Source organism: Sphaerodactylus townsendi, linkage group LG06 (genome assembly GCF_021028975.2).
Source record: "Sphaerodactylus townsendi isolate TG3544 linkage group LG06, MPM_Stown_v2.3, whole genome shotgun sequence".
In the NCBI taxonomy this organism is placed as follows: Eukaryota; Metazoa; Chordata; class Lepidosauria; order Squamata; family Sphaerodactylidae; genus Sphaerodactylus; species Sphaerodactylus townsendi.
In genome coordinates, this window is record NC_059430.1 from 97295732 (window position 1) to 97321239 (window position 25508).

Here is a 25508-nt window from a genome sequence, read left to right on the forward strand (position 1 = left end):
AGTTGCCACCCTAGTATGGATTGTGAGGACTACTGTTGACTTTATTTCCAGGGGAATTTTTTGAATTGACAGCGGTAGCTCTAGGGATCCCTAGTGTTTTCAAGATTGCAGGAGGAACATTCAGGAAATGGGGGGTTGCCAGCCCCAGACCTAAAAGCAGTGGGAGCATTTATGGGCCTGAGGCTGGCAATACAGCATTTTCATGATGCTGTAACACCACTGTTGGTTAGGAGCCCGGTAAAACCATCACATTTTCAACGGTTCCTAAAGCTACTGCTGTCGCTTCCAGGTATTTCCTAGAAGTGATGCTATTGCACGGATGGGGCTGGCAAGTTTTTAATTTTTAAAATTAATTTAAATTTTTAATTCTCCACCCCACAGTTGAACAGGAGTTCAGGGTGAATATCCTCCACCCTGACTTGGAGCTTGGCAGCCTCTATCTCCACAGTGTGAGGATCAGCAGTAATTCTGGGACAATTTCCTGCCCTGCCCGGAGATTAGCGACCCTAGATTGTGCTGTGTGAGAGACCAGGGCTACAACCTTAAGCAAGTCCCATTGAACTCTCAGGGGGATTTATTTCCAAGTATGCATGCTCAGGCTTGGAGTTGGAAGAGCTCAGAGTGATGAGGGAAATGAAGAGCAACATTCTCTTTCTGACTGTAAAATGCAAATTACAAGTTCAGTTTCCCTGGGTGCAACACAAGGAAGAGACTGCTCAACCCTTCGAACTCCAATCAGCGAAACTTGATTCCTTGCTTTATAATTAGCACTTTGAAGGTGGACAATAGGGTATCTTTAAAAGACATATTTTCTCCTCTACAATAATAATAACCAAAAAAGGAAGCCTGAAGGGTGTGGAGGCTGAGATATTTAAAACACTACTCCAAGACTAACTGAAGGCCAAACTGAATGTTATATTTTGAAACAAGTTGCATCTGCATTCCCCAACAACAGCTAGGAGGAATGGCATTCTAAAAGTCCAAAGGGGTCCAATCTGGCTGAGTCAAAAGAGCCCCAGGGAAGAGAATTATTTGCCTCATGTTGGAGTTGCACATAGAGGTTCAATATGGGGTAAACAACTCCCTCTTAGTCATTTCAGCTGAGGAATGGTAGGGGGAAGGTGGAAGCCTCTCACAAATTGTGGTCCTAGCAGGCCCCCTGTGAGTCAGGTTTGAGGAACCTGGACCCAAAGAGTACGTCTAGTGGTCACCTGAGGTTGCATAGCTTGCAACTTGCATTGTTAACAACATACTTATTTATTTACATTATTCACAGTCCATTCTTCTCTTAGGGGCTATGTAAGAAAGGAGTCAGTACAGTCAACAAAACAAGGCATTCAGTAACCAATGCATTAGGATTTTAGAAGTCTGGAACCACCAGAAAAAAACTGAAGCATAGCATAAGTATTCACACGAAACATTAAGTGGTTGTGAAATTACACAATAGGATCCTACTTACAATAAGCTATTTGCAGCAGTATAGAGCACTGTCCCAGTCATTTATCCAAGTAGGTTCGCTGAACTACTTTGTTCTGTCCAACCCTATTGTGCAGAAAAGCCCCCTTAGATAGTTCGGTTTTGCTTAAGTTGTGGAAGGCCAGGGCAGAGGGAGCTCAGCTGACCTTCTCAGGCAGGCCATTCCACAAGGTGGGAGCCACAGCGGAGGAAATGTGTGTATGGGCAGTTGTTGATTTTGCCCATTTGCAGGCTGGCACCTGCAGAAGCCCCTGCTGGCATGAGTGAAGATGTCATACTGGAGCATAGGGAGAGATGCAGTTCTGAAGACAAGAGGGGCCAAAGCCATGAAAGGTTTTGTATGTGATAGTCAATACCTTAAACTGAGCTCAGTAACACTGGAGTGTCTGCAGAATGAGGAATGAGACAGGTGATCTTGTCTATGCTGCTAGGGTCAGCAGACATGATGTCATGGATCTGTGACTACCATCCCACTCAGCCAATATGGAGATCAGGGCTAAAGCACCTTCGCCTGTATCATACATTCCTTAAAAATGACTTTCCCAGCTGCTTTAATCCCCAAGAGGGCAAAAAGATAAGCAGGCACTATGTTAGCTACAACATGGGTGTCACTTTTTAAAAAAATATACTGAGTTTTAAAGCAACTCGAGTGGAGGCATTTTTGATTTGGGAAACAACACGAGGGAGGAGGAGATAACTCTTCTACCCCACATGAGGGCTGTCTGCAGCTGTACGATGCTAAATGACCCCATGAAAGGATCAGTGTTTGAACCCATGATCAGACCATTTTCACACCAGTTTAGCTGTCATGGCTTTCCCTCAGTTATTTATTTAAAATATTCCTATTCCAAGATCTACTTGAGAAGGCTCTTAGCCAATAAAAACCCAACACATAACATTACACTGTCACTGGATGTCTTAGGCATGCAGATCACATTATTTTACATTTTGTAATTCTCCTGGAGTCCCAATGACAAAGGTGGGGGTACAGATAAAATAAATAATAAAAGTACTGTTGAATCAATGGGCTGTTGTGGGTTTTTTGGGCTGTGAGGCCACTGTTTGGTCGTTTTGCCCACATCTATGGCTGGCATCTTCAGAGGCATGTCATGGTGAAATGTGTTTCTCTCACCGTGGCATGCCTCTGAAGATGCCAGTCATAGATCCCAGTGAAATGTTAGGAACCAGACAGTGGCCACAGAGCCTGGAGAACCCACAATAGCAATAAAAGCACCGAAGTATAAAAGCGCATGGAAATCCAGATCATTGGACAGTCTAAGACTTAGACTCTAAGTGGTCTTCAACACAGGGAACTGGTGAGCAGTTTACAAAGGGGTTCTGCGAGGGCTAAAGTGAACGACAGTTCCCAGGGCTCCTCTGAAGGAGCCTAGTTTGAACATGCAGTGTGTGGCCATATCTTTAGGACAGGTGGATATAAATGAGGATGCCAATACATCATGCCTCACAAAAACTCTCCTACCTTGACCTATCATTAATCCATTCACTCTCTCTCTCTCTCTACAGTGCATTTTCTTACCTCTGAAAGCATCTTCTCCTTTAGAGATGACTAAATACCAAAATGAGTATGGCTCTTTTTATTTCAAAATATTCACAAAGGGAATTGATCTCATTTTGAAATGCTGCTTTTAACAAAGTCCACCCCAAATTATGTGCCAACGTTTTGAAGCAAAACTTTGGAAATAGATAAACTTGAACATTTATCTGCCCCAACATCTCCAGTGAAACGACACAGAACCCAACCAAGCCTTCGTTTGTCTTTGCAGTAAAGACAGAGGCAAATCGGAACAGAGACTCTTGTGACAGACTGGGACTAGACTCTTTTAATTACTTGTGCTTGGCGTTTGTCTTTGCTTGGCTCTGTTATGACCCAGGGACAAGACAATAAAACTAATTAACAAACACCAAGTTCCATTTAAAAATTATGGCTGTTCAGAGAGGAAGAGAAAGTCCACATGCGCACACAATTTTTTAAAAAATTCAGGACAACAGCCAAAATCTAAATGCTTATGGAAGAAATAAAACAATTGCTTTTGTTTTTTAATACATGATGAAATTCAAGGAAAGAAAGAAAGAAAGAAAGAAAGAAAGAAAGAAAGAAAGAAAAGAGGGAGAGAGAGAGAAGGGGGAGGGGAAGTACTAATTAAAATACTGCAACTTAAGCACTTGTACTAACCACCACTGAAATACTGATAAGAGAACCAATTCCCATATAAATGTTATGATTTCATAGGTTTGTCTTTAAAGAGGAACCCAAAAAGGGCCGACATATGGGAATAGGATGTGGGAACTTGTGACTCTTGCACCTGGCTTTGTGAACATTCTCCAATACAAATTTAAATCTCGCTCACACATATCCATCCAAGAAAGGGTTACAATTCACGCATCATATGTGTCATCGAAATACTTTTTTAAAACGCTGGTTCTTCTTTCATATGAAGTAGTTAATGCTTTAGAATGCTTCATATAAAGGGACACTTGCTGCCATAAGGAGTTTGCATCGATCTACTTTTCAACAGAGCGGGGACGTGAGGGGGCAAGTGAGATGCCTTCCTAATGAAGGATGAATATACCACTGCTGCTCTGCAACATGATCACAGAAATATTAAATAGAAACGGCCACCAAAATGGCACAATTTGTAGAAGTAAATCAACACTGCAAGAAAAAAAACAAAATCTTTCCCATAAAATATTTACTAGAAGCAGAAAAACATCATTTAGGGGGAAATGCTGTATGATTCACTTGATTTAGATGAAAGAGTGTTAGCTGGCTTTATCTAAAATCTTGTTGAGAGGATTTTTCAAATGACCTCAAAAGAAAATACTGAGATTGCTCAGGAAATCTTGTTCTTGAAGGCCCAATTGGAAGTATCAGAAACAAGGGTGTACCTGCTAAAGGTGGCACCCAGGGCAAGCACTGCCCAGCGTGCCCCCCTCACCCTGAACATAGTATTGGGGGTGCACAGTTTGAGGCTGGGCCTGACTGCGTCCAGCTTTAAACTGCGGGGTCCACTCTGGCTGGGCCCAACTTTATGCTGCTGACTCCACTTCCACAGTCACATGACCAGATCCAGCTATAAACTGTGCGCTTCAAGGCGGAGCCTCAAGTTTAAAAGTAGATCTGGTTGAGCCCAGCCTTGAACTGTGCCCTCCTCCAACTCCACATGGAATTTGGGGGGCAGGCTGCGCAGTTGACTACTTGAACTGCACTCCTGCCCCAAACTACATGTGGCGTTTAGGGGTGGGGCACACAGTTGAACACTATACCCAGGCCTAGCCTTGAACTGTGCACTTGCCCCCTAATTCCAAGTGGATTTGGGGGTGGGGCTTCTGGAGTGGGTAGGGGGCTCTGGGTTGCCTGATGTTCCCCCGAAGCAGTGCCTGGGGCACAACCCATGGCTTGCCCCATCTTAGATAGGCCTTTGATCAGAAATTTCCTCCTTTCCTAAAAGTAGCGGAAGTGGCGTAGTGGTTATTCTAATCTGGAGGAACCAGGTTTGATTCCCTGCTCTGCCACCTGAGCTGTGGAGGCTTATCTGGGGAATTCAGATTAGCCTGTACAAACACACTCACACGCCAGCTGGGCTTGTCATAGTTCTTCTGAGCTCTCTCAGCCCCACCTACCTCACAGGGTGTTTGTTGTGTGGGGGGAAGGGAAAGGAGTTTGTAAGCCCCTTTGAGTCTCCTATAGGAGAAAAAGGGGGGATATAAATCCAACTCTTTTTCTTCTTATATGAAAAGATTCCTCTTTTGCTCATTCAGAGAGTTCTCGTTTTGTCCTCTTTGTGTCATCATCATCATTGTTAATATCCTTCTCCTCGTTTATAGTCCACCTTTCTTACTGGGACTCAAGGTGAATTACAAATATGATAAGAAATATTCCATCAACTGGTAAGCAAATGATAGGGTATGATAAGAACACCTGAATCCATTAAGGGCTTTACAGGTAAGAGCTGGAACACTGAACTGAGCCCATCAACTGATGGAGCATGTGCAGAATGGCAGTGATATGAAGATCTGGCTTAACACCTGATAGTTGCCAGGCTGTGGAATTCTGTACCAGCTGGAGTTTCCATGTTTTTTTTTGTTACAGCAGCTTTAACAGCACAAAAACACTTCCTTATAGCTAAAAGTCACCACAAATACAAGACACTGCACACATTCCACCACTACCTCTCAATAGCTGACGACAGACCAAAGGATCTACATGAGTGTGTGGACTTGATTCAACATTCAGGATGTCTCTCTGAGTGCAATCAGAAGAAAACCACACTCCCTTAAATACTGGGTTGCCAACCTCCAGTTGGTGGCTGGAGATCTCCTAGGATTACAACTGATCTGTGGGTGACAGAGATCAGTTCACTTGGAGAAAACAGTCACTTGGGAAGGTGGGCTGAATGGCACCTTACCTCATTGAAGTCCCTCCCCTCCCTGTGCTCCACCCCTAAATCTCCTGGTACTTCCCGCCTCAGAGCTGGCAACCCTAGCCTGAGCCCACTGGCTGGATCACAGCAGTCTCTAGGTACAGAGCACCAGGGTAGCTTGATATTCTACCATGTGGTCATCGGATTTCCTTTTGAACAAATAGTTCCTTTACTCATATTAATATGTTATATATTCAGCTTAATAAAATATGTAAGACACTTATGCCAAGATCAAACCCTTGTTCATGTTTGTAAATGGTTGAAAGCCCAATTAATTAAATGCACAAGTAATATTGCTTAATGTATGTTTCCTGCGGTGCACATGTAAGCACTCAGAAGCAAGTCCCACTTAACGCAATGGGCCTTACTCCTGAGTAAGTACACTTAGAACTGAAGCCTCCCTTTCCCTGTATGTAATAAAGGGCATTTAGTATTCCATATATTGTTACATTTCTTAGCACGGACATCCTAAGCAGAGTTACACCTCTGTAAGTCCATTGAAGTCAACTGACTTAGAAAGCTGTAACTGTTTAGAATTATACTGACAGTCTATCTAAAGTATAATTCATTAATCTAGGCATAATGGGGTACAACTTATTTTCTGGGTCACCTGTTATGCATCTTTCCTTCACACTTCCAGTCCAGGGAGCTGTATAAACCAGTTATTTTAGAAAGGGTTTTTTTTGTGATAATTTCATAGACTTCCAACAGTTGTCTCTTAAGTTTTCAAATGACGGAAAACCACTTACATCTATAATATCCTGTACCAAAATGAATGGTTTTACTGAGATCTTTCACCCAGGTGATACTTAAGGAGAGCTTATGGTAAATAAATAGGTGGAATGAAGAACCCACTGAAACTATTCGACTTGGAAGTGCTAGATCCCCCCGGGGATCGGGCGGTATATAAATTGAAAAAATAAATAAATAAAAATAGATGTCTAGAAAGAACTTCAGGTCCTTCAAGTATCTGCTAAAAGTCCTCTGATTTTGCTGGCTCTTTGCTTATGGGAGGAAGGTAGCATTATGGGAGGAAGGTCTCAAAAGGTAAGCAATTTTGGTTGCTGGATGGAAAAGGAAGAGGAGGAAGAGGAAGAGGAAAGCTTTCTGCAGAGGAAGACACTGTCAAAACAACCTCTGCTTCTCAGTTGCCCTGATAGCCCCTTGCTGGGGCTGCCATAAGTCAGTGGTGACTTGATGGCACTTATTTACTTACATCCTTGCTTTACTGCCTTCCTCTTCCAACAGCAGTCCCTCCTCTTGAGATAAGACCATCCAGATCCCTGGCTGACAAGTCCTGGTAAAATCCCGCCCATGACTGGAGCAGTGGAATCGAGTAGCTAAGATCCAGAACTCCAGACATTTCCCTTACCAGGTTCCAGTGATGGGCTGGCATCCCTTGGGTGATCAGAAGAAGAGCAAAGCAACTGGAGGGAAGCAAGAGGTTTCTACAGACACGGTTGCCTGAAGGTCTGCCTCTCCGAGGCCGCATCAAGGAGTGTCTTCCCCTCTCTGCTCTCCTTTGCCAAGGAAGACAGATTCAGGCTAGGTTGGGGAGTGCGATATCAGGGTCTGGATGAGCTGCAGCTTTTCACCCTGGCAGCCCCTCCCAATGCTCACTGTGGGTGAACAATCAAGTGGAGTGTCATTCACATTCTCCTTCCCGCAGGGGGAAAAAAACCCTAGCAAGAGACAAACTAATTAATTGGAAAGGGAAAGTCCCATTATTGAACTGATGGGTTGGGTGGACATCAAAGGGTTAAATGAGAGAGAAGGGGGAGTAACTCCTTGGGAGGGTTGCCAACTTTGGGCTGGAGAATTCCCAGAGATTTCAGGGAAAAATCTGGGAAGTGAGCTCATTGGGGGTGTTGTCATAGAGACCACCCTCCAAAGCAGTCTTTTTGTCCAGGAGAACTGACCTCCGAAGATCTGTTGTAATTCTGGGAAAGCTCCAGGCCCCACCTGGAGGTTGGCCACCTTGCTCTGCAGAGTCATTTCTGAGTGGGAAACCAGTGTAGTGAGGGTGGAAGGAAGCTTTCCTCTGTGCACCATGGGGTCAGTCTGGTTACCCGCCCCGGGGAATGGCATTCTGAGCACAGAACGTGCCAAGCATGTCTGATTGAAAGTCCTCAGAGCAGACCCAGAAAGGACATGAGGACAATGTAACGTACAGCCTCAAGTTTCTCCTGGGTTATGTTTGGAGTCATAGTGGTTGCGGGTAGTCACGCTGGTCTGGATACCAGTCTATGCCCCCATTTTGCTGCCTTCTGGAGCCAGCCTTGGACCCTGGCTTCTGTGTCCAGTTGCCAATTCCACCTTGGCAAATTCCTGGAGATTTGGGGGTGGTGTCCACAGGTAGAGTGACTGGAGGGAAAGAGAGGGAGTTGAGTGGGGTGCGATCCTATTGAGTCATCCCCTCAAAGCTGCCTTTGTACTCTTGGGGAACGGATCTCTGCCATCTGGAGATTAGTTGTAACTGCGGGAAAACTCCAGGCTCTTCCATGCTGTGCCAGGGAGGTGTTTGCAGAGGGCTGAGGGCCAGATTCTTTGCCCGGCTTCCTGAGTAGGGAAAGGCGTAATTCTGTGCGTACAAGATCATCAGAGAGGCAGACCCATTCTATGCCCCAATTTGCACTAACTGTTATGCAGTCCAGCCCCAGGGCTTTTTGATGAGCCACTTGTGTGCCTTTGCTTCATGGGGGAGACCGGACAGGACACAACAAACTACTGGGGAAAGTTTAGTGTTCATTTTACACCCACCACCTGTCAAACGACAGCCCAGATGATGACTCCTGGCTCATCCCCAAATGGGGGAGATGATGATAGCATTATTATTTTTAAAATAAAATAAAAACCTTTTGAAATAAAGATAGCTGGGAGAGGAGGCATGCCTGCCTCTGTGCAGGCCGGGCTGTCCAGGTGTGCACCGTAGTAGCACACTACAGGGGAGGGGGAATGTCCTGATGATGCAGGCTGGTGAGAGGCAGGCCAGGGACCTCTGCAAATGTCTGTGAGGTGCATGCTAAAGAGGAAGCCTGGAGGAGAGGATGCGGGAGGAGGATGCCAAGGACAGAGCTGAATTGTGATGCCGAAACAAGCTTTACGTCCCCAGCTGCAGTGAGCAGGCAGGCGAGGCGGTTCTGTAAAGGCGCCAAAAGGCATTTCACAAAGCAAGCAACCTTGGGCTGGCCTTGTAGGCCTAGCACTGGGGCTGAAGGGGGCATTTGTGGGGTGAAATCAGTGCCTGGCCGAGGTGGGAAGCTGTTATCCCTTCTGCTTGATTCTGCCCTGCATCACTCTCTTGTGTTTGATGGCATCCCTCCTGAGACCCTCTAGACCTGTTCACAAGTGACAGTGAACACACATGCAATCTGGGTACAGGATGAACTTGCTTCCTTCAGATGTGTGTAGAGTAATTCTCATGTTACATTCAACACACATACAACTGAACACGTGACTGGAATCACCCATTTATCCAGGTACTGATCCCCGGTTGCATTTGTAAAGTGAACGTGCAGTGGCTCTTCCTTATGAACAAGTGTTTGCATGCACACACAGGATGTGCATGCATTCTCTAGCCCTGACCATTTTGCCAAAGAGTTTTGGGGAGATCCTAGAACGTCATGCTGGTGCAGTGACATCACTGACAGGTTACCACAGAGTTTGGGAGGGATCCTCGAGCATCACAGCAATGCAGTGCCGTCACTTCTGAGTTTATGTCAAAAGTGATGTTGCGCAGTTGGTGCACCAGCTCCCCCATTTCCTTTCCCCAACTGCCCTGCCAAGCAGTGGTGGGAATAGCAGGCGAGACCAGGCAAACCTATTTGAAGATCAGTTGGAAGTCTGGGAGAGTTCCATCCCCCATCTGGAGGTTGGCAACCCTAACTCATCAGCAGAGACATGGAAAATTGAAGGGAAAATATGTGTGTGTGTTTGTGGGGTGTGTGTGTATCAGGAGTCCTATCACCATTGCTATTATAATAGGGGAAAGGGGGGGATGAGCAAGGGGGGAGGGCAGAAGCAGCAGTAAGCAAGTCACGAATGGGTATGTGTACATCATTTCTGCCCATTCCCTGGTGGCTGTGGCTGCCCTGGTGGGGGGTGTTTATGCACCCCCTGGCAGATACAACCATAGAAACCCCTCATCATGTGAAAGGTACCTTAGATGGACCCCATTGGTCACACTCGGTGCAGAGCAGATCCATATATTTGTCTTATTTAGGCAGAGGATGGGAAAGGTATACTTCCTTCAAATGCTAATGGAAAGCACCTCAGCAACAGACGAGGAGCATGCAAATTTATTTAAACATCATTATTTTTTAATTGACCTGTTTCACTCATCTTCTTGTCCATCACCAGATGGTTCATCATCTGCCTATTCACCAGTTAGTCTGTGAATTAATCCATTAGTTGTCTGAAAGTCAGACCATCCATCAAAATAGATAAATAGACAGACAGACAGACAGACAGACAGACAGATAGATAGATAGAAAGATAGTAAGCAAGTTGTTCACAGCAATAGATGAATTGTTTGAAATGCAAAGAGTTAAACTGAGATTTTGTGGCATTTGTCTGAATTTCGAGCTCCGGAAAAACTCTGGCTTCCCTCTGAGTTGGGATGAAGCAAATGCAGGAGCAAAATCAGCTGGCCCCAGTCTCATCATATCCTGCCAGGTTTCATGCCCTCTTTGTCAACCTCAAGCGCTAACACTCACTTGCTGAAACTAGCCAGGAATATAAACGAGGAATACACGGCTCAAAAGGACAGAGCTCTGGGAAGCCAGTCCAGGAAATTAGGCAAAATGATTTTTGCTCCCTGGCTGAGAAATGCAAAGTTGAATTCACTGTACAATGGACCAAAGCCGTCCTTATTACACCACTTTTTAAAGAGCCAAAATGTACGAACAAGAGAGATGAAGGTAATTTTATAGGGTCTCCATGCTTCCCCCCATAAACCATTCCTAATACATTACTACCCCTTCAGACCCGTGGGTGGGGGAAATAAAATATATCACGTGTGCCTGTGACAACAACAAGAACAACAACAAGGGAGGGGTAACCTACTCTGAGCCAAAGGGACAGAGCTATCAAGGCAATATATAAATTATCCACTCAAAGTGGGTGAGTGCTGGTTGAGGGGCAGAGTGGGAGAGAAGAAACATAAAGAACATGCTGGCCATAGGTGCATATGTGAGTGTGGAGGTGTGTTGTTCAAGCCAAGGTGGGGAGTTTGAAGGTTTAAGAATGTTTCAGCGTTTGGAAAATCATATGGCACCCTTAGCATCTTGCAATGCAAGATTTGGGTGGTACTTTCAAATCTATGTGCCTTTCTTCTCCGGAATTCTGGCTCTATGGCCAATCCTTTCTTGGCTTCCTGGCCTACAATAGTTCTCCCTTCCAACCTCTTGTGAGTCACTGCCTGACTTCCAACCAGCAGCCCATGGATTTCCCAGTTACACGGCATTCCTTTCTCAGCCAACTTTTTACTTCTGTGTGCTTCAGTCACATTGCAGTCCCTCTAGAAATTGCCATTCTCTCCCAGAAGTTAGAACACCTGGAAACATTCCATGTCACCAACCAACAGCTGTTAGGCAGGGTTGCCAAAATCCTGGTTGGGCCTGGAGATCTCCTGGAATTTCAGCAGATCTCCAGATCACATAGATCAGTTTGCCTGGAGAAAATGGATGTTCTGGAGGGTGGATTCTGTGACATTATAACCTGCCAGGATTCTCCCCTGCTCCAAACTTCACCCTCCCTGGGTTCCTCCCCACAAATCTTCAGGAGTTAGTAAGTACTCAATACAGTCTACAGACCATAGACTGAGGGCGATCTGGCTGCAACATCTGTCACCGCACTGACTGCTGGGATTGATTAAGGAGTTTCCCAAACCTAGAACTGGCAACCCTACTGTCAGGTGAAAACCAGGCTTAGACAGACACACATACAATTAAAGAGGGTTCTACAACACAAGTCAAAAATTTATCAAAGCATTCTTGGATATAGAGGGAAGGGGACTCAGAAAAAAGGTGGGCATAGAAGGAAGAGGATTGATTCCATTCTGCCCGGCCTACTGCTTTCTCATACACAAACAAGCCTGTCTTTCACACCCAATATTTTTAGTTCAGGCATAGTAGGTGGACAATTTTCAGGATGGGCATGTGACTCCACCCCCCCAACCTTCTCTTGGCACTATCTAAGACCACTTCAGAATGAACACTCTATCCACATGCAATAAAGCAAAGGAGTAGAATGAACCACTTCAGAGGTGTGTATAAGATGTGCTTCTCTCCATTTTACTGTGGCATGCCTCTGAAGATGCCAGCCATGGATGTAGGTGAAACATTAGGAGCTAAAACCACTAGACCATGGCTACACAGCCCAGAAAACCCAGAACTTAGGTGATTTTGGTCTAACCCAGAGGTGTCCAACTCTGGCGCTTCAGATGTTCATGGACTTCAATCCCCATGGCCAATTGGTCATGCCAGCAGGGGCTGATGGGAATTGTAGTCCATGAACATCTGAAGCGCCAGAGTTGGACACCCCTGGTTTACCCATTCTCTCTGAGTCAAACCTGCTTCACAAGGTTGTTGTGAGGATAAAATGAAGAAAGGGAAAAACCATCTTCTCTACCTTGAGCTTCTCAGAAGATGGGGGAATTAAAAAAAACAACCAAAAACTGGTGTGTCCTGATGTGCCCTTATTTGCCTGCTCTCCTCCTCATTAGTGTATGGGGTGCATCGATTGGGCCTGTGCAGAAGCTGCCCTCAGAGAGACGAGGGAAGGGGCTCTTTCTAATTGTTTGTTTGGACCCGTGGGGCTCTCAGATGTGCTTTGGCACCTTGGGAAGCAGACAGTCTCTGGCTTTTCAGAAATCTCAGGCTCTTTAAAACCGATAGCTCTCTCTCTTCCTCCTTCTCACACACACTTTGTGCTTTTCTACAGGAAGAGGCTATTATAGCCCTGACATTTCTCTAATCACTAACATCAAGGTGCGGAGCTGCGATGCATCCTGGGAAAGCGGAGGAGAGCAAAGGGAGCAGAGAACAAAACAGCAAAGCTTTCTGGGTCAGCAGGAGGGAGCTTGGCGGTTGGGGGAAACAGCCAGGCTTTGAAAGAGACCCAGACCCCAGGGGCAGCACTCTTATTGGACGGACTGAAATTTATCCTCAGCACCAGTGTGGTAAGGATGTTCAGCAGCCAGAGATGCTTTAGTTTCCTTGTCTTCCTATCAGGAGAACACAGTTCTCACCAGTAGGAATGGCTTTTTTTTAAAGCAGGACCCTTCAGTATAAAAGCTGAGCTTTTATAAAAAGTATAAAAGCTGGTCAGGTATGTTATTCTGTTGGCTTAGAGCAGGGAATGCTGGTGGCATAAAAGCATCTATGACGGTGATGGCGAACCTTTTCGAGACCGAGTGCCCAAATTGCAACCCAAAACCCACTTATTTATCGCAAAGTGCCAAATCGCGACGAGATTTAATCCTGGAATAACCCCCCTCAAGCAGGGGACTACACATGCCGCTCTCATGCCTCTCCTAGCATCTCTACTGGCAGTCAGCCTCTGTCCCCCCCCCCCCCCCCCCCGGGCAGCAGCCACATGGAGCACAGGCACCAGGCCTGCCAGCCGAGTCCTCCCTGCTCTCTGAGGTGCACGCACATCAAGTCCAGCGGCCCAGGCCAGCCTAAATGTTGGGGGGGGGGGCAATTCTCCCTCCCCCACATGACAAACTTTGTGTACGCCTGCCCACAGAGAGGGCTCTGAGTGCCACCTCTGGCACCCGTGCCATAGGTACGCCACCACTGATCTATGGAATGTCTCTGGCTGATTTTTTAAAACGTCAGACAAGATGGCATGCTGCAGATTTACTAACAGCTTGCAAAATGCCTATTCAGAGCACCCTTCTGGGTAAAGGTGTGGCATAGAGTAGTAAGCTGCAGTACTGCAGTCAAAGCTCTGCTCATGACCTGAGTTCGAATCCTGATGGAAATTGGCTTCAGGTAGCCAGTTCAAGGGTGACTCAACCTCCCATCCTTCTGAGGTCAGTAAAATGAGTACGCAGCTTGCTGGGGGCAAAGTGAAGATGATTGGGGAAGGCAACAGCACACCGCCCTGTTAACATAGTCTGCCTAGAATGTTGTGATATGATGCCACTTCATGTGTCACAGTTAACATGTCTCATAATTAACTGGTGTTGGAATAGTGGACTACCTTTACTTGTCTTTTTTTTTACTTCGGTGTGGAAGGAAGATCATTTTAGGTAGCCAGATTTCCCAGAGGAGTGTGGGACCCTGTGCCGTCTGAACCCAAAGAACTTTTACCCTGTCTGTGAGAGCTGAGTCAGAACACCCGGTGGCAGGGAAAGGAGGAAGAATGTCCCCTTCATGTATCAGCAGATAGAAACCTATGGATCAGTTTGATGGAACCTCTTGCATCAGATGGCAGAAACTCCTTGGACCAAGGCAAAGCACTGCCAATCACACAACCACCCTACCCCGATCTGCATCACTGCACTCTGCCACTTCATCCTGGTTTTCACGATACAGTGTGACCAAGAGGCTGAACATTTATTTATTTCATGTATCTTCTGCCTTTCTCACTGAGACTTAAGGACGATTACAAAATATATTAAAGAAAAATGAATTGCACACCCCACTTTTTGATCCAGTAGAGACCCAGATTAGTTTACAGCCATCTCCTCTCCGCCAGTTTATCACCACAACAACCCTGTGAGGTACGTTAAGCTGAGGGAAAAGGACGCAAGATCACATGACCCAAAGTCACGCAATTAATTAATCAAATAATTAATTAATTAATCAATCAATCAAATAATCAATCAATCAATCAATCAATTAATTATATTTATATATTGCCCTCCCCAAAGGCTCAGCAATGAACTTTCCTGGCAAAATGATGGTATTTGAACTCCCTCCCAATGTAGCCATTACACATCTCTGTTGATTTAGGGAAGTGGGTTATTATAGGCCAGGGGTCTGCAACCTGTGGCTCTCCAGATGTTCATACTGGCAGGGGCTGATGGGAATTGTATTCCATGAACATCTGGAGAGCCACAGGTTGCAGACCCCTGTTATAGGCCAAGACTTAGAGAAGCCAGTGGGTTAGAAACAAAGACACACAGCTGTATAACCTCTACCCACCTCCTTACCTGAAGATAATGGTAGGACCGGTCCTTGGCCTTTGCCTCCTGGAGCATCAACGCTTTCTCCTGGCCTCCTCCAGAGCTGGGATAGGCTTCCCGCGCCTGGCTGACTGTCATGGTGTGCCAGGAGCTCCTCTTGAGAGTCTGGCCATCCAGGGACATGGACATACCCGCACAGGCCAAGCATTTCCCCTCCCCACCACTACTCTTCAGACTCTTTATGGTCAAGTCTCTGAAGGCACTTTCCGGAGCATCCACACAGAACTGGGTAGCCTGGTCAACCGCGTGTTGCCTCCCAGACACCATGTAACTGCTATCACTGTCCAAGTTGTCATCTGAGCTCCACCAACCCAGCATTTTGTTCCGGTGGCGGGAAGAGGAGGAGGAATCCAGCTTGCGGTCTTTGCTTTTGCTGCGCTTGCCGTGGCGCGACTGGCGATGGTGGTGGTGTGGGTGGTGGTGGTGGTACGTCCCGTCGCTTCCTCGGCCTTCCATCTTGGTGCCGTTGTATTCCCGTTTGGACGGTGCTTCCAAGGAATGTGACTTGGCAAAGAGTTTCTGGACCGAGTGGACGAGGTGCCGGATGCGGCTGGGGCTCTCGCTGCGTGGCTGCTCTGTGCTGCTGGCACGCTGGTACTGCAGGGTGTGGAAGCCGTCGTGGTGGAGGGGCAGCTGCTTCTCGAACTGATCGAGGAGTGTTGGGGGCAGCCGGTTGATCTTGCCAGAAGGGTGGGCGGCTGCCATGCACTCGTCGCAGGAGTCGTACTGCTGTGGTGTGTGGTGCATCCTCGGGAAGGTGCTGCTGCTGCTGGCGGCCGACAGGGGTTCCGTTAGGCTGAGCGGGGGCTCACCGGAGCTCCGGGATGGGCAATAGTGGTCCAAGGAACACGGCTCACTGGGACTGAGAAGGTATGGCTGGCGTGATTCCTGGTTATGGTGGATGTATTCCATTGGCTGATCACAGGCCTCTGGGATGCAGTGGCAAGGAAGTTCCCGTGACTGGCTGCGCTCCCCATGGTAGCTCTTCATGGTGTCATAACCATGTGTGCAGCCTCCTCATTTTGCCGTCTCGTGGGGGTGGGGGTGGCGCTGGCACGACACGCGGCACCTGCAGAAACACCAGCAAGAACACATGACATTATGGGAATGCCCTGGCAGGGTTTCACCATCTTTGGAGATCACCATCTTTAGGTATTTGTACTGGTACCCATAAAACATGCTTATTTAATGGTCACCAATGGAAAATGGGTGTTTCTGGAGCTTACAATTTATTAATGGTGTTGGATCCCAACAGGTTTTTCATTCTGTCCTTCCCAAACCCCCTCTTCACCATGGACTATCCATTTCGCATGATACCCCTGAGAAGCATTTTTGAATAGTCAAAGGGGACCCCTAATCCAATTTTTGGTGATTAGCTGGATCCAGTTCATGACCTCCAGTGCCTAGTGGCCTCTAACTAGTAGACACACCTCATACACTTGGTTGGGAGCTAGGGTAAGGTGACCAGCCGTTCCGCTTTTGGCGGGACACTCATGCTTTTCCGCAATGTGTCCCGCGTCCCGCGGGGTTTTAAAATTGTCCTGATTAGGCAATGCGCTCCTGCGGCTGCGTGCACCTCCTGCGCTGCCGCACTGCCTTCTGGGGCGCTTCCCTGTTTCCTGACTGGGGAGTGCCGCAAAAGGCAGTGTGCTCCTACGGCCGCGCGGGTGCGCGCGTGCCCCACATTACAGGAGTAAAAATCTGGTCACCTTAAGCTAGGGTTGCCAACTCACACCTGGGAGATGCCTGAGGATTTGGGGTTAGTGCCTGGGGAGAGGTGGGTCTGTGGAGGAGAGGAAATTTGAAGAGGGTGTGATGTTGTAGAGTCTACCCTCTGAAGCTGCCATTTCATTCAGGAAAAGTGATCACTGTTGCCTGGATATCAGTTGTGGTTCCAGGAGAACTCTGGGCCCCACACAGAAACTGGTAATCCTAGAGATGAAGAGGAATTTTTGGTTGTTGTGGGCTTTCCGGGCTGTGGGGCCGTGGTCTGGTAGATCTTGTTCCTAATGCTTCGCCTACATCTGTGGCTGGCCGGCAATAGATGCAGGTGAAACATTAGGAACAAGATCTACCAGACCATGGCCCCACAGCACAGAAAGCCCACAACAACCAGTTGAGTCCGGCCGTGAAAGCCTTCGAGGAATGGTTTGGTTGCTGGAAAAAAGAAAGAAGTCTCAGAAGTAGTGGCTGGCTGGCTGGAGAGAGGCCTGAACAGGTTGCAGACTGTTTGCTTTTGTTTAAAGACTAGCATTGTCTGCCTGGGCACCTGCCAGCTTCTCCCAGGCTGTGTTTGTCAATAAGCAAATATTACAAAACCAACACAAGTCTCCACTTTTCACAAGCTGTCTTATCACAAGGAAACCAACTGTGTAAAATGTTCCTAATGACTCTGCTAAAGCTGTGGCTTGCTGGCAGACAGTTGGGCATCCCTAGACACACTCTCTTCTTCATACTGTCAACCCACCATGTCCAGTTGTGCTGCTTGATCCAGAAACTCCCATCCTCTCTCCTGCACACATTTTATTAAAAGCCTACCTAAGTCCATTGAGGCCAATGAGTTTAGAAGTGTGTACCTGTGCTTTGGATGGCACCACTGATGGGGTAATTTAAATCAAGTTGAAAACATATGATCGTTGCTCAGATTGTATATTGCAGGAAGCCACAAGTCCAAGAATGTGGAGACAGGTATTGCAAAGTCAGCAGAACGTCGCTCTGCTAGGACCAGAGTTAAGTCCTGATGGACAATCTCTCTCTCTCTCTCCCTCTCTCTCTCTGGGTGTGTGTGTGTCTGCAGAACAGACGGCGAGGAGGAAAGGAAGGTCTGTGCGTGCCTCCCATATTCCCATCCAACTTTTTTTATCTTGATCCACAGAACAATCTGTATTGGGGGGAGTGGCAAGAGACATATAGGGATATGAAAAATCATGTCCTGACCTCTTCTACTGCCTAAGGGCCTGTGGTGCTACCTATATACCTATAGTCTGGAAAAAGGGCAATCCTGCACAGCTATCTTGCCTTCCTCAATCCATCCTATGCAAAAGGACTCTTCAACTCTCCAGTGGACATAGTAACAGAGGCTTTGGCAGAAAGTCTTCAACTCTCCAGTGGACATAGTAACAGAGGCTTTGGCAGAAAGTCTTCATGATATACACTTCAGCTATAGAAACTGCAATGCAGGCAAATGGCTCTACAGTCCCCACATCCCCAATTAGCATGACCAAAGTGAATAAGGGGTTAGAAGCTGGGACTTTTCAGTTTTGAAAAAAAGATGATTGATGGGGGAGGACATTATAGAGATTTATAAAATTATTCCCGGGGCAGACAGAATGGCTAGAGAGAACTTTTTCTTTCTTTCCCTAAATATTAGAACTTAAGAACACCCAATGAAGATGATGGGCAACAGATCCCAGAGGGGCAAAAGGAAATACATCTTTACTCAATGAGTGATTAAACCGTGAAATTCACTCCAGTGGACCGAACGATAGCCACAGCATCGATGGCTTTAAAAGGGGAATAGACAAATTCATGGAGGAGAGCTCCATCAGTGGCTGCTAGCCATGGCGACTAAACTGAACCGTCATGTTCAGAGGCTGTCAGGCCCTTTCCGCACATGCAGAAGAATACACTTTCAATACATTTTCAATGCACTTTGCAGCTGGATTTTACTGTGCAAAATAGCAAAATCCACTTGCAAACAATTGTGAAAGTGGATTGAAAGTGCATTATTCTGCATGTGCGGAAGGGGCCTGATCAGACTCTGAATACCAGCACTAGGAGGCAACACTGGGGGAATGCCTTGGCCTCTATGCCCCAGCTGGCTGGCCACTGTGCAAGATAGGATGTTGGACTAGATGGACCACTGGTCTGATCCCGCAGGGTTCTTGTGACGTTCTTAATAGCAATAGAAGTTATGTCAGTGCTCTTCCTTTATAATGTACCTCAGTCACTGAATCCAAGACAAAAGCAAAGGGCTCTTGCCAGAGTGAACTGTGACAGAGGCTTTGGCAAAACCTTCCCATTGTGCAGTCAGCCTCTAGGGTTGGTCAGACATGTGATTTTTTTGGGGGGGAGGATGCTGCCAAGGTTTCTAGTGTAATTTGTACTGGACAGACACAGGCAAAGGGCTCTGCAGTGCCTTCCTCTCTAATGCAAACAGAGGTTTTGCCAGCCTTCCCCTTGGCACGCCCCAGCCGCTCCCTCCCATCTGCTATGCCCTGGATCACTCATGGCTGGGAGCAGTTTAGGTGAATCCTGATCGGAGAGCTGTGCGAAGTCTGCTTCACTGTTCGCAAGGGTGGGTGTGTAATTTCAGTTTGTGTTTTGTGCTGATCAATGACCTGTGAAAGCGGAAGAGCTAGAGAAACAGTCTTGGAATCTACCTCTTTTTTGGATTCTCCGCCACTGAAGCAAGACAGTGGAGAAGGCAAGGGTCTGGCGGTGATTACAGACGTCCATCCACATCTTCAGCCTACCTGCAGGAACTTCAATCAAACCAGCCCCACTGAAGAAGTATTTATAGAAGCGTCCCGCACTTCTTGAATAAGCTGCCACTATTCCCTGTCGGAATCAGGCACAAAAGAACCCAGAATGAAAAGCAAGCAAAGAAAATGAGATGTGATAGAGCAGATCTCACCCTATTGTGAGCCTTTCAGATTCCGAGGCACTTTATGCAATCAGAAGAATCAAGCGGGAACAATTTTCCTGGACTATTTTATTTCACAATACAGGAGGGGAAAGTGGATATCTAAATGTCTGCCTAGGGTTGCCAGGTGAGGCCTGAAGAGCTTCAGGAAGTACAACACATCTTGAGACTGCAGATATCAGTTGCCCTGGAGAAAATGGCACAAGAGTGGACTGTATGGCATTATATCATTATGTCATCACTTGCCTCCCCAAACTACACCTTCCCCAGGCTCTGCCCCAAGACCTTTGAGGATTTCCCATCTCAGAGTTAGTAACCCTGGCCTATCCCCCTGAAAAATATGCTAGGAAAGAAAGGCTCGCTTTCGTTTATTTTTCTTTGAATTCAACCCCCCTGCATTCTGAAGTGGTATGGTCCAGGAAAAGTGACAGCCAGCTGCACAGAGGGGCAAGAATTTGAACTTTGGTCTCCTTGGTTATAGCCAACGTGGTAAACCAGTGAACCACACTGCTGTAGCCCCAGGCTATTTCTATACACGAGCAACAGGTGTAAAACTGTTGGTTTTACTAATTCTGCCCCCAGTGAGTCCAGAGACCACACAGAAGTGTTTGAAGGGTCATGGGCCTAGCCAGGAATGTTTGGCTGGATTGTGGGTGGAGCCGGTGTTGAATATGGCAGATTGTGGGTGGAGCTTGGGTGGAATATGGTGGCTGGTGGTGGATTCAGAGCGGAACTGGGTGGATTGTTGAATATGGCAAATTGTGGATCAGATCATGGAAGAATCTGGCTATTTCTGAGTGTAGCTAGGGCAGAAACTGTGTTGCGGGAGAGATTATAAGAGCAGAAAAAGACCAAATTAGCTGTATTATTGGTGGAACCAGAATAGATTTGGCTGTCATGAGTGGATCTGGGCCACCCTCTTGAGGTATCTATGAAGAATCTTGAGATCAATGGCTTCCTAAGTGTCAGAGTTTATTTAAATTTCTATACTTTGCTTTTCTCTTGCCTGGGGATCCCATATGACTTACAGTACCATTCTGAACTTCCTCCATTTTCTCCTCACAACAATTCTGTGTTCTCCTCACCACAATTCTCCTCGCCACAATTCTCCTCCACCACAATTCTCCTCACCACAATTCTCCTCCACCACAATTCTCCTCCACCACAATTCTCCTCACCGCAATTCTCAGCTTAGGCTGAGAGAGAGAGAGAGAGAGAGAGAGAGAGAGAGAGAGAGAGAGAGAGAGAGAGAGAGAGAGAGACCCAGCAAGCTTCCGTGGCAGAGCTGGGATTCAAACCTGGGTCTCCCAAATCCTGGTCCAACGCTTTAACCACGACACCATGGCTGACTGGCAATCTCACGCAGTATTTCTGACCTCAAACATTTAACAGTCCTTGATGCAATTCTGTGTCAGTGTCTTCCTATCCTTTAATAAAATCCCACAGTGGGAACTGAGGAGAAAAACAATCACCTTTAAGTGACAGCAAACTTAAGAAAACGTTATCACTTCTTTTTGCCTTTTAGAAACCTATACATAATTCATTTTTAGCTGCTCATAAAAAAGAAGGCCAGAATGAATGGATGAATGAAAAGAGAAAATGAAAAGAGGAGAGGGAGAGAGGCATTGCATGCTTTGAAAAAAAAAGGCAGAAGGTCACTCCATGCCCAGAGTAGATTTACTGGGGCTTCACGTTCAGGCTTCTGCAAGCCACAAATCATGCCTCAATTATTCATAAATATAAAACTGCAGCATTAAAAACGGAAGGGGCAGCAAATACAGCAACAGGCACCCTTGAATCGGTGAGACGCCAGCCTTGTCTGTTAAATGGGAAGCCGGTCCATGAGATAGTCACAAAATTGAGAATGCCCAGACTGGGCACGTGAGAGCTTTCACATAAATGTGTCTGTGGAAGACAAGACCATTTAAAGCTAAAAGGATGTTGTTTTCCATTCCAGTGCAGAAGATTCTGCAACATTGAATGGCTGTGGCTGGGTGGGAAATAACAAAGCCATAAGGTTGCCAATGTCCAGGTGAAGCCTGGAGATTTCCTGAAATTACAGTGGATTTCCAGATGATGTAGATCAGTTCCTTTTGAGAAAGTGGATGGTTTGGGGCGGGGGGGAGGGAAAATTCTGGTGTTACACCCCAATGAGATCCCTCCCTACTCAAACTCCCTCCTCCCCAGGCTCTACCTGGAGACCTTCTTGAAGTTCCCAACCCAGAGTTGCCAACCCTAGATGATCCCCGTATACTGGGTAAAATTCAAACCAGTGCTGCCTGCTAACCTGGGTGCCACCCATTCGGTCACGTTGGGGGTGCAAAATCACCTCCACACCACTCCTGTGGAGAGGTGCCCACATGTCCCTCTGGCAGAAGGAGCAGCTTCAGCCGAAGCAGTCTGGTGGGGCCGGGCCGAGGGGCAACCTGCCAGGCCCAGCTCCGCCAGGCTGTCCGGGACTGCAGCTGCCCTCCTCCACTGGCTAAGGAAGGTAGGGGGTGTGGGAGGGGGTGCAAGGGCAGTGGGCGCCCCCGCCCTGAGCATGTGTTGCCCCGGGCACCATCCCCCCCATATGCCTCTGCTGCTAACCTTTCTTCTCGTAGATTTGTCAGCTTCACATGGGGAGAGTGACCTGATCTCTCATGGGTCAAGTTTGGAGGAAATGAGCAAGTAAGAACAAAGCCAGGGCTAAATTTAGAAGGCATCGGGTGGAGCCAGGATGGAAACTGGCGTGCCAAAAAGGAGGATGCAGGCTGAAATCTTACAAGTGGAGCAAGAGGGGTATCTGGTATGCTGTGAGTAGAACCTGGAAAATTTTGGCTGGTTATTTGGTTATTTACTTAGTTGTTCAGATATTTATATTCCACTTTCCTCATCAACGGGGCCTCTAAGTGGCTGACAATTTCAATCTTCCCTCCTCCAAGAAAAGCCCTGGGAGCTGGGTTAAGCTAGGAATGTTTGAATGGCTTAAAGTCACCCAGCAAGCTTCCATGGCAGTGTGAGGATTCGAACCTGGGTCTTCCAGAGCCTAGTCCAACACTTTAACCACTACACCACACTGACACTAATTAACTTTTTAAGCCTTGTTACTTAGACCAAGCAGAATAGAGGTTTTGGGGCTGGCTCAGCAGAAGTTTGACAATCCTACTTTCTCGGTGACTCCTCTGGGGATTTATTATTGTCAAAAAAATCTCTATTTGGGAATTTCTTGATTCACTTATTTAGGAAATTTGGATGCTGCCTCTCCAGACCTGCTCAAGGCAGCTGACAACTCAAGCAATAAAACAAAACAAACTGAGACAACAAAGGACAACACAATAAAATGAGTCGATAAAAGACCCACAGAGCAGCTCAAACCCTTGAAAGTATGCCAATAAAATGAAGCCAAGCCAGTTCACAGAACCAGTGCGTAAAACCACACACATCCTCAGAAAGGGCATCAGCAGTTAATCCATCCATGCTATGCCTTACTAGTCAGTGCAAGATGATCGTTGTGATCGTTGCCAAGCTCCAGGCAGGGCCGAGAGATCCGCTGGAATTCCAGCTGATCTCCAGACTACAGAGACCAGTTCTTTTGGCGAAAATGGCTGCCTTGAGGGTGGCATGATACCTTGCTGAGGTCTCTCCTTAATCCCTCTTCTCCTCAGGCTCCATCCCAAAACCTCCCACCCTGGAGTTGGCAAACTTATTGTTCATGAAGGCAAAAGAGAACTGTCGTGTGGCTCACATAAGTCAGTGTAATTTTTAAAGAAAACATTATGTATTTTGTTTATATTTCGATTTATAACCCACCCTTCTCAGCAGGGCTCAGGGCAAATGAACAACAGCAGTGATAAAACATACAAAGCAAATAATCATAAAAACATAAAACCGTTCAAAACAATAACAACGGATGGCATCATCCCATGCCCTTAACATATCCCTGGGAGGTCACAGACAACGTTGATTCAATTCTGACCCAGCTGGCCAGATGTAAAAGCCTGTTTGGAACTATTCAAACCCCGCAGGACCCCGATCTCGCTGGGGAGCTTGTTCCACCAGGTAGGGGCCAAGCCCGTAAAGGTCCTGGCCCTTGTAACCACAATCATCCCATATCCTTCTTCTGAGATGCTCGGGGCATCACTTGTAAAGTTTTGTGCGTGAAAAGTGCTGTCAAGTCACACTCAACTTATGGTGACCCAGTAAGGGGATTTCAAGGCAAGTGAGAAGCAGGGGTGGTTTGCCTTTGCCTTCTTCAGCAGAGACTTCCTTGGAGGTCTCCACTACCAATACTGACCCTGCTTAACTTCTGAAATCTGACAAGACTGGGCTATGCCATGCTGCCTTCCATTCTCTTGCCAAGTCATTTTATTTATATACCCTGCCTTTCTTCCAATAGGAACTGAAAGCAGCTGACATCATTCTCCTCTCCCATTTTATCATTACCACAGTCTTGTGAGGTACGCTGAGAGAGCATGACCGGTCCAAGGTCTCCCAGCAAGCCTCTATGGCACTAGTCAGGATTCAAACCTGGATCTCCTAGATGCCAGTCCAACACTCTTAACCATTACACCACATTGGCTTTCTCTCACCTTCCCAGAAAAGTTTGTGGTTGGTTAAATGAGAGCAAGGGACTTGCCCAGGACCATTCAGCCAGCTTTATGAATGAAGACTTGAAGCCAGGCCCCCATCAATCAATTTGACAACCTCCCAGCCCTTCTCTCCAGCATGGCATTCAGCTCAGAAAGGCAGAAGCTGATGAATGACTTTGCTGGGCTCAAACAGGTCCAGAGACCAGCCAACCCCACCATCTTGGCTGTCACCTGCTGCAGGGTTCGGACTGATTGTGGGTAGCAATGCAAAACAAGCCCTGTGATGTGATATGGCACAGTTCTTCTCTGTCTTGAGTTTTGCCGAAGCTATAATTGACAGCGTATGAAGAAAGTGCTATATTAGCCCTGCCTTATGCCCTCTCCTTCGGTGGGAATGAACGTTTTATTCTGTGGGCAATGTTTATTGATTAAATTGACATTCAGGGAAATTTTATACTGAATGTTTTAATTGAAATGTTGGAACTTAGTAATATATTGTTTTAATGTGATTATAACTATGTATGTTAGCCACCCTGAGCCCTGCGATGCTTGGGGAGGGGGGGGGGGGGATCAACTTGAATGAATGAACGAGCAAACGAACAAACAAACAATTCTGGGAACTCATACTCTGCAGGATAGATCTAGGGACAAGTATGCAGCTGATTCTCACACCAACTTTATTTGTTGGCCTAAATACATGTTACATGGTAACTTGGTTACATATTCACACAGGGACTAACCTTTAAAAACCTCTCAATTTCTCTTCCTTCTACATGGCTCCAAACTTGGCAAGGGAGAAGGGGTGATTTCAGGTTTCTTTCTTGTGCTATTTTGGCCAGTGGAAATGGCTCCAGGAGGCCTATTTGGTCCTTCCTCAGACTCCATGTGTCCATCCCAGGGCCTGAGGAAGGGGAAAACAGACCACCCTCATGTCAGTTTCTCCCGACAAAAATGGTGCTGGAGGAAAGCCTGAAGTCCCCCCTTTCCCTATACAACATTTGCATAGGGTGTTTTTTTTTAAAAAAAGGTTAGTCCCTGTGTGAGCATGTGACTGACAGCTGGGTTAAGCACCCATGACCCAACTCATGTCACACATAAAATGCCTTTTAGCCCTCAAAATATCTGTTCTAAAACCAAATCGTAATGAGGTCAGGATTACTACCCAAGCCCCCTCCCCA

At 46.7% G+C, this 25508-nt stretch overlaps 1 protein-coding gene across 3 annotated transcripts in view; it reads right to left on the reverse strand.

Moving 5' to 3' along the window:
* DLGAP3 (DLG associated protein 3) overlaps positions 1–25188 on the reverse strand; it is a 61624-nt gene extending 36436 nt beyond the window's left edge. For all 3 annotated transcript variants that reach the window (XM_048500459.1, XM_048500458.1, XM_048500457.1), the window contains exons 1-2: positions 25071–25188; positions 15082–16183 (exon numbers count right to left, since the gene is read on the reverse strand). In XM_048500459.1, coding sequence (XP_048356416.1) covers positions 15082–16104 — 1023 coding nt within the window. In that variant the 5' untranslated portion in view covers positions 16105–16183; positions 25071–25188. The remainder of the gene's footprint in view (positions 1–15081; positions 16184–25070) is intronic.
* Positions 25189–25508: the final 320 nt, after the last annotated feature.